This window comes from Neopelma chrysocephalum, unplaced genomic scaffold (assembly GCF_003984885.1).
Source record: "Neopelma chrysocephalum unplaced genomic scaffold, ASM398488v2 Primary Assembly neopelma1_44, whole genome shotgun sequence".
Lineage (NCBI taxonomy): Eukaryota > Metazoa > Chordata > Aves > Passeriformes > Pipridae > Neopelma > Neopelma chrysocephalum.
In genome coordinates, this window is record NW_020897703.1 from 23839544 (window position 1) to 23852670 (window position 13127).

General features: G+C 43.6%; 1 protein-coding gene across 3 annotated transcripts in view; it reads right to left on the minus strand.

Moving 5' to 3' along the window:
- The window catches only part of SEMA5B (semaphorin 5B), a 272400-nt gene that overhangs the window by 108776 nt on the left and 150497 nt on the right, over nucleotides 1–13127 (minus strand). For all 3 annotated transcript variants that reach the window (XM_027678990.1, XM_027678991.1, XM_027678992.1), the window contains one exon: nucleotides 12271–12370. In XM_027678990.1, coding sequence (XP_027534791.1) covers nucleotides 12271–12370 — 100 coding nt within the window. The remainder of the gene's footprint in view (nucleotides 1–12270; nucleotides 12371–13127) is intronic.

Sequence of the window (13127 nt, forward strand, 5' to 3'; positions counted from 1 at the left end):
TTTTTTTTCCTATCGTTTTGTCTTGTAAGTGAATGTTGGCTGATTCCTTTCTCTCCTAAATTAAACCCATCTGGACTAGGCCAGAACAGCAATTGCCTGGTGCAAACAGCTATTCTAATATCCTCCTTCTTCTGCATAAAAAGCTGGCGCACAAACTTGGAGGGATAGGACAACGTTCTTAATTTCTGTCCTAAAAGGTCACACAGCTTCACTCCACAGTATTAAACACAAGCTTTGTTTCATCCCAGTTGGTTGCATTTCAGCCATCTCCAGAGCAAGTGACTACACTCCTCAGTGCTCTGGGACAAACGGCATTATGCCTCAAGCTGCTAATTATTATTGCTACTAACCTTATTATTCACGAACATCAGTGCACTCCTGAATACACCCATGTTAAACAGTAATGAACTCTCAGCCAAGACAGTGGTTTTGTTGCATTAAGACACAGAGAGAGTTGATGGTGGTTCCTCTGGAGACTGATTCACAGCCGATGCCTGTTTAAACAACCTGAGGGCAGATCCTTTCTCTGCCACCTCTGATTGCAGAAGAATATTATTCCCCAGCTCAGATACATGAATGTAGCTGTTGTAAAGACCTTCAACCTAGTCTTGAAGAATTTGCCATCTAAATATATACGAAAGAGTGAAAAAGATACATAATTCTCATTTAAATTTAAAGCACAGATTGAGTAATTCAGCCAACATCACAGAGTATATCTGCAGCACAACCAGGAGCTGATCTCCCAGTCCAGTAGTCTATGTCCTGGTTAGGAGAATAACTCACCCCCAAAGCTGGGGCACAGCGTGTAAACCTCTGCTGAAGTGTCATTTACACTCATGAGTAGATGTTGAATTACTTTCTCGAACTGGGCCCAGTATGCTTATGTACATATGAACAGAGCCAAGCTGCAGTGTAAATCCTATAAACGAAAGTATTTGCTAATTGGCTTCGTAATTTGTATCTGGCTGCTTGTAAAATGATTAAGTGCTCACAGTGCCTGGTACCACACAGCATACGTACCAGAACAGCAGGAGAGCAGCTGTGTTTCAAGAAAGGGTGTGGAAGAATATATCCACTTAAATCTGCTTGCCATGACATTCCCAAGTCAAAGCTGCTTATTAAGTGTTTATTTCATATAGCCAAGAGCACATTGGGTGAACTTTGTAACATGGTGCCTGCGCACTTCTTCACACGTTGCCTGGCCTTGAATCAATTTACATTGAAGGCAAAGCACTTCGGCGACGATGCCACTGAGCAACAGAGATAAAAGACAAATTAAGCCTTTCCTTTGGGAAGCCACATAACAAGAGTGCTTGAATAATAGCAGAGACCCTTCCTCTTAAAAGTTCTGAAATTATAAGGGTTGCAACATGCTTCAGTAACTCATTCAGGCCTCTTTTTCAGTGCCTCTTTTCAGGTACTGCATCTGTCAGCACTGTGCTGGCTGATTAAAAGGTGCTTTCTTCTAATTAAGAGAGAGCAATCTTTTCAGATCTGCTGTGGTAGATCAGGAGGAACACGCCTGCAGCCGATGGACTGATCACGTACCAATGAAAGGCCACCCTACCTTCGGATTATTTTTTCTATTTAAATGAGTGAGGTTTGTTCACATTTCCTAACTACTCACACACCAAGCAGGTAAGATAACCTCTCTATGCTTCAGAACAACCCCTGCTAGCAAATTGGGAGCCACAAGAGCCCTCATGCTGACCACCACCAGAACCTCTCAGGGCTTGGACACACACACACAGACCAACAATATGCTGCCTTGACTCAGCTAGTCTGTATCACTACAAGACATGTTACACCTGCTCATTTGTTGCTACTTCCCTGCACCTCACAGTCGATGTGAGAAGCTCAACCTTCCCTCTTTACAGGGCAGACTTTCTCAAGCCCCCTCTCTTTGTAGGCGGACAATTACTCTGCAAGTAGAAACGAAGCCAACAGAAGCTGTCAATAATGTTTGATCATGAAAAAAATACATTTAAGGAATATTGTGGTTTAACCCCAGCCAGCAACTAAGTACTTATGCAGCCACTTGCTCACTCTCTACCCTCTCTGGTGGGATGGGGAGGAGAACCGGAAAAAGGTAAAACCCATGGGCTGAGATAAGAATGATTTAATAACTGAAATAAAGTTAATTATTATTGTTGCTGTTGTTATTGTCATAATAATAACAAAAATAATAACAGGACAAAGAGAAAGAGGAATAAAGCCCAAGAAACACAAGTGTTGCACAATATAATTGCTCATTCCCCCATCCCCAAGCCCATCCCCAAGCAGTCATCAGCTGCTCCCGCCCAACTGCTCCCAGTTGATATACTCAAGCACGATGTTCTATGGTATGGAATATCCCTCTGGCCAGTTTTGGTCAGCTGTCCTGACCACCCTCCCTCCTGGCTTCTTGTGCATCTGACCGCTGGCAGAGAATGGGAATTTGAAAAGTCCTTGACGTAGTGTAAGCACTACTTAGCAACAACTAAAACATCAGTGTGTTATCCACATTATTCTCATACTGAATCCAAAACACAGTCCTGTACCAGCTACTAAGAAGAAAATTAACTCTATTCCAGCCAAAACCAGGACAGGGAAAGTTGAAGAGAACTGAATAAAGAGTTGCTCTCTCTGTTAGGGACTATTATCGCACTGAAACAGGCATCCAACACAGCCTGGGTGCGGTACTGGAGCCTCAAGTAGGCTCATGGTGCTCTGGAAAGAGGTTCCCTGTGTTCACAGAATAATATAAAATAGATTATTTTAGTTGTGTGGGACCTACAAGGATCATCTGGTTCAACTACCTGACTATTCAGGGCTGACCAAAGTTAAAGCTTGTTGTTAAGGGCATCATCTAAATGCCCCTTGAAACACTGAAAGGCTCCAGGCATTGACAACCCCTCTAGGAAGCCTGTTGCAGTGTTTGACCACTCTCTCGGTAAAGAAAGGCTTCCTAATGTCCAGTCTGGCACAGCTTCAAACCTTTCCCATGCGTCCTGTCACTAAATCCTAGGAAGAAGAGATCTGCACCTCCCTCTCCACTTCCCCTCCTCAGGGTAGGATTGTGCTGCAATCAGGGGCCAGGTCTGCAAGAGGGACTCACAGCTGTCACAGAGCAGATAATAAGAAAAATAATTAACAGAACAAGGTCCTTTGGGTGATATGAAACAAGACACAGAATTACGCATAAGACAAACCTAATGCTCCCTTCTGGCACTCCTGGAAGCCACGTGCTGGGGCTGAGCCTCAGGCTAGGAGCCAGCAACTCCTGTCAGCTCTTCCTATCTTTGCTTCTGGAGGCCTTAGATATACTTTGTACTTCCACACTACATGACAAACACAGCTTAGTCATGCTTCACAACTTCCTAGGAGCTGGTTAGTATCATTCCCCCCTTATACTAATGGAGAAAATGAGCCAGAAAAAGGTTAAATGACCTTCTCCAAAGCACACAGCAAGTCAGTGATGGAATCGAGATCAGACCCCAGGGCTCTTGGCTACTGAATCTCATGCTAGATTAACGCACAGTGCCTCTACGCAGGTCCAGCTGTGGCTGAACTTTGCAGATGGTTATCCACATTTCTGAACTAGCCAACCATACCAAGAAACCCAGCTCCTGAAGGATGATTCTGGCCTTTGCTCTCAGAAGGAGTTAATTGCATCCCTGGTCCAGGGTGCGATGTGATGATCCGTTTGCAAATGTTACTTCAATGACTCATTTGAAGCGCCTGGCACACAGGCTGGAGAAAAGGTGGAGAACCAGCACCTCCCCTAGAAACTGGATTCTTATTCACCAGTAATTTTGTTTCTATTGAAGAAAAACTTGTCCAATGCATCATTCTTCCTCAAAAATCAATAGATGTACAGCAGAGAACCATACTAAATGGCAGACAGTAATATGATGCCGTTGCTGTATGAGCAATTGCTTTTCCCAATGCAACATTTCTCAGTGATAAATTCAGCCAGAGCTAGAGAAACATCATCTTAGAAGAGGTTCCTTATGCAGGCAGCATATCATTCCGATTAAACGGCTTCCAAATTAAGCCAAAGGCTCAGCTACTGTTTCTAGGTTGCCACTGAAGCCCATTTAGTACTTCTCAGTGGAAACAAGGATGAAAATCAAATCCTCTAATATTCCAGTCTCCAGAGGAGAACTGCCATCAGCTTTAATGGCACGGAGTGCATGGCACAGATCTGCTCAGGCTCGATGCTGTATATACAGGGCCAACTCTAGAAAGAGTCAAAAGAGGCAGACACTTAAAGCTGCAGAACAGGCAGGACAACAGCAAAGCTGAGGAACACTTGGGCTACACCAATATGCAGAAATCTATGCAAAATGACGCTGCCATGGAAGGAAGAAAGAGGAAGGGGATCTCCCCTTGGATTGACAGCCTTGTCCCCTCTTCCCTCAGCTTGCAAAGGAAACAGCAAGCTGGCTTTGCTGTCTCTGGCCCTTCTCCTTCCCCAGAGTAGGAGAGGCAAAGCCTCACTCCAGTATGATTCCACATCCTTGGGGGTTGACAGTATTTGCTATGCTCCTGAGACACCTTGACCCAGCTGTTTTCTGGAGCATAGCCATATGTACACACTTCAGAGAATGTGGACTTCAGAGGATTGGGACTTCTTTAGTAATATTGTTTGAATATATTTATAAAATGAGGGTAAGTTTCCTTTTTTTTTTTTTGGTTACATTTCCTTCCTCTGATTCACTAGATGAGTTTGTTTGAAACCTCAGAGATGAAAACTGAGCCAAATTTTCAAAACTCATGTGTGGGTTTGTTCTTATTTTCCTGGAAGAGTGATTCCATCTCTCAGACCATCACATATTACCCCACATGCCACCTCAAGTCTCTTGTGACATGTGGCTGACAGCTCCTCTCTTCCTCTCTCATCCAGTTGGCAGAGTCACAGAGCACTTAGAGCACCTTGATAGGGCCCCAAGCCACACAGGGGTCTTTGATCTCCTATTTACCCATCACTTTCAGTTGTGCTTTCAGTAAGTCACAGGGTAAAATTCCTCTTCTTCTGATGCACTGATTATTGTTCAGGTCTTCTCTGGCAGCCTCCCCACCTGCCTACTTAGGCTGATAAACATGCTCAGTTCTGTCAGGCTTTCCTCAAACTCTGGATGAGTCCAACATGACTTGTATGTAAATACTGATAGAGTTGGCTGGTGAGATTAAGTTATTGCCAAACAACCCCTTCTCTTTGCTGGGTTTTTATACCTTTGCAGTGGCACAGAACAGTAGGCTTAGCACCTAAACATCTGGATATAAAGTGATATGCAAGTCACTGTGGTGAGCCCTGCCATATAAAACTGACATATCACCACCTTAACTAGAGCAAGAGAAAGTATTTTCAGTAATGCAGAGGAAAACTGCTCTGCAGACCCATTCTGTGATGCTGTAAAACACATTAGGTCCAAGTCTCCAAGGCTTTCACCAAAGTATCCTGACCTTGTGTTTGCACCCACCCTGCTCTCAGAAATACCATCTTCAAACTTAATTATTCTCAGTGTGTTACTAAAGCAAGTGAGCCTCTCATGGGTGGCTGCTTTCATGATAGGGTATCACTGATTTTCATTTTATGTGGAATATGAGATATTTTTCTACTCAGGCCTGCAATTCGCTGTGTAAGGATGCTTCCTATCAGCCTGTGCTGCACCAAGATTGCCTTTCACACAGCACTGGCTGTGCGGGCACTGGCTGTGAGTCAGCCAAAAGCCTGCTTCCGCTGAGGAGGGGCACAAGCGCTCAGACTCCCACACCACTGAAGTCATTTGCAGGGAGGTGGATGGTATTGCCTTGCAGGCGATTTGAAGGACCAACTGTTTTCTCTACCAACAAAGATGACAGACCAGAGACTGCCACTGCCTCACCCTCTTCTCTGTGTACAACACCTAGTGCAAAACTGCCCCTTTGCCTTCCTACAGCTGTAACTTCTTCTGCACATTGGTCCATCCCAACAACCAGAGAGTGATGCAGCATAGCATTTTATTTGATTTATTTATTCTGAATTACCTAAAATCCATGTTATTTGCTTGAGAAAATGCACAAATTTTAACTGAGAAAAAAAATTACATTTTGAACAAAATTTGGGTCAGGCTTCGAACTTTTCAGAATCCCATAATTACAAAAATTGTCCTTCATCCTTTCCTGTACCTTTCCTGTCCCTTTCCCCTCCTTCCCAAAGAGTATAAGTCAGAGACAGCACAGATTTGAGGTATGACAAATTCAGACTGCTGGCAGACCAGCAGAGGAAAGCAAACCCTATAGGTGAAAAATAGATACCCCAGTGGGGCTTCGCTGCTCCACACTTATACAAGGGCTGAGCTCACCTCACCTGGCACAGTATCAGAGAAGAAAATCTCCCTCTGAACTATCTCAGACCCAACCAGAGAGGTTAAAACCTGCACTTTAAATCACACTTTTTTTCCCTGTGTAAAAAAATTGTGCATTCCCAATTATGGATTTAACTAGCTGCAGTGTCTAATCACAGCTTTCTCACCTTTATATTCTTTGCCATGCAGGTCAGGCAATTTCTTTAAAAAACCATTAATAGCCCTTTGAAAGTTTCTATTAATTTCAGAGACTGATTTTGCTCCCCCCCCCCTCACATCACCATGTTATTTACCCCTCTCCAGTCCACAATACAAGGATGCAACTGTAATTAGAGCATTCTTTTGTCTGACAGGAAAAAATTAGAGTGAGAAAGGAAGATATTTGTTTTTCTACATTTCTCTGCAGCAGCGCTTTCAGCTGCCCACCTATGATCTGGATATAATCAAAAACATTATCATGCTCTTTGCTTGCTCACGTTCTCATTAATACCTCAACTGGCAAGGTAATTTCTCAGCCAAATGTGACCTAGTAGGGGGTAAAGCTGGCGTAAGACGGCACGATAGTAACGCAAGCCATTGGAAATGGTTCAGTCAATCTGTGTCAGGAAGTATTCAGACAAATCCTGGAGTCAGACATTAGCAGGGACAAATGGACGTCACTCCTGGCTGTTAACAGGACTAGCCTGCAGACTGTGTAATTGTTGGCTATGCCCACGTGGTTGTGCCCAATGTTAAGCTGTTTGCATTTTAATCTCTCCATGCTATACAAGACTTGCCTTCTTCAGCTGTGCTGAAGCCCCACTGTCCCAGTGTAAGTGCATGGGACTCACAGACTTTCATGAGCATTTGGAAAACTTGCATCCTCTTTGGAGAGAAAAGGCTGACAGCAAGTGATTAAACTACCAGGTGGAAATACAACAGTAGAGGGTCCAAATCATACCTCTGCCATGGGTTTTCTGAGTCCATAGAAGAACTTTGGCTATGTCCGCAATAGTCAAGTGCAGAGATCTCTGAGGTTGTGCAGACCTTGACTGGCATCTTCAGAAAGTGCAGTCTCACTGCAGGAGGAGCTGTGTTAGGCACAGTACTGTACTACCTTTCAGATCTACGATAAACTCACGTGATTCAACATCACAGCCTTTTCACAGGGCAGGCTGGTTCTTAATCCCTTTGGGCCTTGGGTTCCCATTTGTAGCACGAAATTGTTAGTCCTTTCTGGCCTCACCAAAGCCCTGTGAGGACAAATGCTGTTGAGGGGTCCTGATCATTTGGCAACACAAAGTATTGCTCACAGACTTCATAGTCTGTGGATCTGTGGATCAACTCTGACCCGACCACTACCACTAAATTTCCTGTTTTGCAGAATGCTTTTTGCCTAGCCAACATAATCTGTGGAGATTTATTCTCTTCAGGTTTTATTGGCAGTCCAGATCTGGACAGGATTGAAGGTGCCCAAGGGTAAGGGTGATATTTTCCAACCAGCACAGGTTCTGACGTTTTACTGCAGTGCTCTGGAGCTTTCCGCCAAGCAGGCAGGAATCAGCCTATGTTCAGCCAGAAATCTGCATGTAACCTGGTGTCTGACAGATTAATCTATCATACACTGGAGACTTTAAATAAACTCAGAGTGCCAAACCTGCTGGTTGAGGGTCCTAGAGTATATTTACAATCTGCCATATTTCTGCAAGCTGCAACTTGAAGGAACTCTTCTGGGACATCAGTCATTCCATTCAGCCTTCAGCTCCTAATCCTGCATGATTCAGAACTTTTTTTAGTGCTTATACAGCTAGGAGCATAATAGTCAGGAAGGGGTGTGCCCAGGCTGTGCTCCCCCTAAAACAACCCTTGAAAGTTCATATAGCACCTTCCCTGCTCACCAAACCAATCATAATGATGCCCCATTTCTGGAAGTGTTCTAGACCAGGTTGAATGGGGCCCTGAGCAACCCAATCTAGTAGGTGGCATCCCTGCCTAAGGTTGGAGAGTTGGGACTAGATGATCTTTAAGATCCCTTCCAACCCAAGTCTTTCTGTGATTCTATGATATCTCCTTTCTTGCACCTACTTGGCAGTAACAAGCACATTCAGATCAGCTCTAAACCAAGCACGAAAATCACCCCTGTCAGAGCATCAAGACTTGCATCACCAGCAGCTTAGTAGTTTTACATTTATTGCAGAGAAGTCTGGCAGTCCAGGATGACATGCACTTTACTTGCCAGTTCTGAGTCCCTTGATGCAGCCTCTGCTCTCCACCCTCTACCTCTGGGCTCTTCTTGGTAACAGCCAGTTGTGACAAGGGCTCCTCAGCCGCAGCTCCCCGTGCAACAGCCACGAGGGACAGTCCTTTCCCATCTCCTGATGGAGCTGACAGCCCTCTTGGCAGGCAGAACTGTGAGGACTTCTGGTCATAATGCTTTCTGGCTGGTTTTCTACAGTAACACCTTCACTCGCTGTGAATGGTCAACCCTCGTAGCCATGCCTCTCACATCCGCAGCCCCAGCAGGCTGCTGCCCGGAGCTGACACCCCCGTGGTTTCCTTCTGGGAAAAGTCAAATGTTTCCCTTACGGCTTCCCAGCCACTCTCTGTGCAGTCATTTGTTTGGGTACCATCCTCCTGTTGTCCAAGCTGTTTCCCTTCAGCTTGCTGTTGTGCCAGATTGTCACACGGTGTCTCAACCATCCTCCGTTAAACCTTTTATGTTGTCCTCGACAGGGAGCTCTTGTGAAGCATGATTTTTGGCCTGACTCCAAGCAGGGTCTTTCATATCATCACTTCTTTACTGGCTCCTGTCTCTGCCCAGCCAGCAATGAGATAGTCTCAAGGAGTAAGGCTTCTCAAAGAGGTGGGATGTCACAGCTACACTATGTCCCTTTTTTACAAAGCCCACCCTTCCTGGGGCCTGGGCACCCTGCCTACAGCACAGGTGAGAGAGCAGAGAACTTCTTCTCCAACACATATGTGAAACCACTGTGATCATATTTTCAATTTTTTTCTCAGTAATAATGGGGTCTAGAAAATTGTTTTTCTTCCAATTAAAATAAGCTCAAATAGTGATCACTTATGCTCAAGAGCTGAAAAAAGCAGCAAGTATTTCAAAACAAGCACTCATTCACAGAAGAAAAATAGTACATTAAAATACTAACTCTATATCCAAAACAAAAACAAAACATGCAAACTGTGAGTCAAAATGAAGGTTATGAAATTTGAAATGTGTGTTTTTATACTTAATGAAATGTGACTCATAGTATGGGTAGTGTAGATTTACAATGTTCTAAACTATTCATATCCTTACTTGCAAGCATTTGGATTTTACAAATGATGTGACAAGTAAATACGTTGCTTAGAAACCATGGTGGGCTTTTGAAACTAATTCTTTTGTTTCTGGGATTTTGACTTGGCAGGTGTTTGGTGCAGTGGAGTTATCAAACTCCTCTGGTTTACTCTCAGACAGCACCAGTCATTCAGGGAGGGCTCTCAGATAAGGATAAAGCTTAAAAATCTGAGGCTCGTGTTATTCCAGCTCCCTGCCTGCATAGCATGCCCTCAATACCTCTTACAGTTTCAGTCACGCTGTGTCCAATTCCTGAAACCAAAAACCCTTGTGAGCTTCAGGATCTTCTTTTCTTCTAGGAAGTATTTTCTATGAAGCTTTGAAACACAGGACGAACTAAGCCAAAGAGATGCTGTGGTGAGGTCATACTGCTTTTAAATAGAGACAGAAAGAAGTAGTCTGAAATAATTTATAACGCTATCATCTAAGACAATGATGTTAACCAGGAAATTGAGAAGTGGGAGTACTTATAAACGCCACCCTGATCCCAAACTCCTTCCATAACCTCAGAATAGCTGGCGTTACTACTAATATGATCTACAGCAGCACATTTAAACGTGGTTAACATTTAAATTTAGGTTTCATAAATTACACCCTGCAGAGATGGATAGAGACAGCTCCTATCTCTTTGAGGTATTGTTTCATTTGCAAATTCAAGCAGATGGTGCACGAGCAACTAATGACTCAAAAAATCACCCCTAAAAATAGTCCAGAACAAGGTGTGGATTTATCAGGGAAGGAGGGAACAGAAAAGGCTTTACTTCCCCTTCCCGTTCCTCAGGCACAGCTCCAGGAGCCCAGCTCACCCAGAGCTGTGCAGCACCCCATTTTCAAGTATCTCTCCCTGTCACCTCACACAGGGAAGAAATGAGGTGGTGAAGAGGAAAAGGATTAGCACTCCCCCCTTTCCTCACACCAAGCCTGTATACAATCCAAAAAAACCCTCCACCCTGGGAAATTACAACTTCCTTAACTGTATCCAGAACTGCTCAGCACAGCAGTGTGGCACCACTGAAACTTTCAGTCTCCCAGCCAGGTGGGTAGTGCTTCATGAAAACTGACTTTTCCAAGCAAATTCTATAAATACTTGTCACTGCTTCCTCATGAGGCAATACACTGCAATATATTGTACTTCCAGTGGGAAGCCAAACTTGCTGTCATTTCGCTGTTTATAATGATATCGTAGCCTCCTGCCTAACCACACTTGTACAAACTCTTGGGGAGGTAAGAGAGTCCCTCCAGGACATGTTGCTGGGGTTTGAGCAGGGGTGAAGCGTGTCAACGTTAGCAGCATCTGCGTGGGGAGAAACCTGCCGTGCAGACGAATTATGTAAAGCATAAATTCCTCAGAGCACCGGGCCTGTGTTTGTGCAATGCCTGGTAGAAGGCACTGTTCACAGCCATCCCCAAAGCAATGACTTTCTGAAGTAATAAATATTAATACTTTCTGGTTAAAGATCCCAGCACAAGTAAAGCCGCAGCCTGAAAAGTAAAATGTTTCTGTATGAAAAGTAAGAGGGCCTCTGGCAATTTTAACAGCTACAGGAAGGTAAGTGTTATTATTTACTGCACAAATACACACAGAATATGTATATTAAATCACACTTCAGTTGTTTCTGTGAAGCAAAAGACTCTCCTTCTGCTACAAGTCTTGCTCTTTTCTCTTGTTTGTACCATGAATTCTTCCGCCCCTGCTTCTTGCATCCCTGTCCTCTACTGCTGAATATCCTTGGAAGAAAGCAGTCTCTTCCTCCATTTTCATTAATAGTAGAGACTGCTACAGTGTTATCTGATTCTAAATGTTATACTTAAACTGATTTGTTAGACCATGCTTAGTCTTTTTTTTTTTTTGGCTTGTCTTATCTGTTTATTATGCAATAAAAAATCGTTGCTGTTGGGGCTCATGATTCAACAACTCCTGACGTATATTATTTCACTGAAGCACAGCTCTTTTTCCCATTACAAATGCAGCTCTAAATTTGTAAGAGCTTGCCTGTGCTCATCTTCTGTGTTTCCACCCCCCCTCATATGGCATCCTAAATAAAAACAATGTTTAAAAATAAAGGAAAATATATGCTAATTATATACAATGGGCCAGAAGAACAGAGTTGCACAAAAATGCATTGGGTGAGGATCTGACTGTATCAGCCACATGAAGCAAACAGGCTCTGAAGTGAATTCTAAGAGAGAAGAAAGCAACTATTCACATTGCCACTATTACTTATAAAAAGGTGAACAGATGAACCTAGTTCTGAGGGAAAATCTGGCCACAGCAAATAAACCCTGATGTCAAATTCTGTGCTGGCAGAGGGATGGTGCAGAATGATTTACTGTAGCTCTTCTAACATTCACAATACTGAGTGAGATGCCAGCATTCTGCTTCATTAACCAGTCATTTTGATTGCATCTTTTTTTTTTTTTTAATTCTAGTAATTTTCTCTTCTTTGCAATTATACTAGACATCTCAATCTCTCTACATAAATTATAGCTTTCTTTTTGAGGAGGGAACTGGCCACATAAGCTGGAAACACACTCTCCTCTGAAGCCAGAACCTGAAGGGAAAGAGCTTGAGCAGCCACCCTAGACTAATTAAAAGATTATCTTTACCTTGCTCCCACAATGAGTTGGTTCCTGTTGGCATCCAGTGCAAGCTGAGAAAAGTCATGCACACCTGGATAGGTGAAATTCGACACCCAGGGCTTCAGATCTGCAATGAAAATGAGAAAACAGAAAATAATAAAGCTGCTCCAAAAGCAGTGAGTTCACCCGGACATCCGCTAATGGATTTCCTACCGAGTCATCTGTCAGGGAAGGCTAATTAATAACCTCTTTAAAGGGCTTCTATTCATTATGATTCTCAGCAGAATGTGCAAAAAACCCTCACATAAACACAAGGCCGTCTCAGCACTTATTTTCACATCCAAAATGGAGTGTCAGCATTGGTTTCAGAGACAACAGCAGCTCGTTTTTACTTCTGTTAAAACCGAGGAAACGTCTTCAGTGCAAGGATTAAGTGGTGTAAAGGGACAAGGCTGCCTGCTATAACACCTCCATAGCCTTTTCTTCTGTGCTTATCAAAGGGAAACTGCTGCCCAGAAACAGAAGGTAAGGCCAACTGATGGAGAACCAACTTAGAGTACAAGTGATCTGCACTCAGGACCCAGCTGTTCCAATGACAGGTTTTACCTTCTCTTTCAGGTCTTAGCTTCTCTTCTAGGTTACACTTTACCTAACATCTCAGATCCCTATCAGTTAAATCATTCCTTCATTTTTAGATGGTGGAGTGTGGGGTGTCATCACACCATCTTTGTGGCTGAGTGATTGCACAAGCTTGAGACTGGCTCTATCAACTAGCTTGGATTTGCCAGTCTAGGCAATTGTCCAAACTGCAATCACACAGGTTAAATGGAAAGCAAAAGACTTGCCTATACTTTGCTCACAGAAGCAAAACTCTTCTAGAAGCT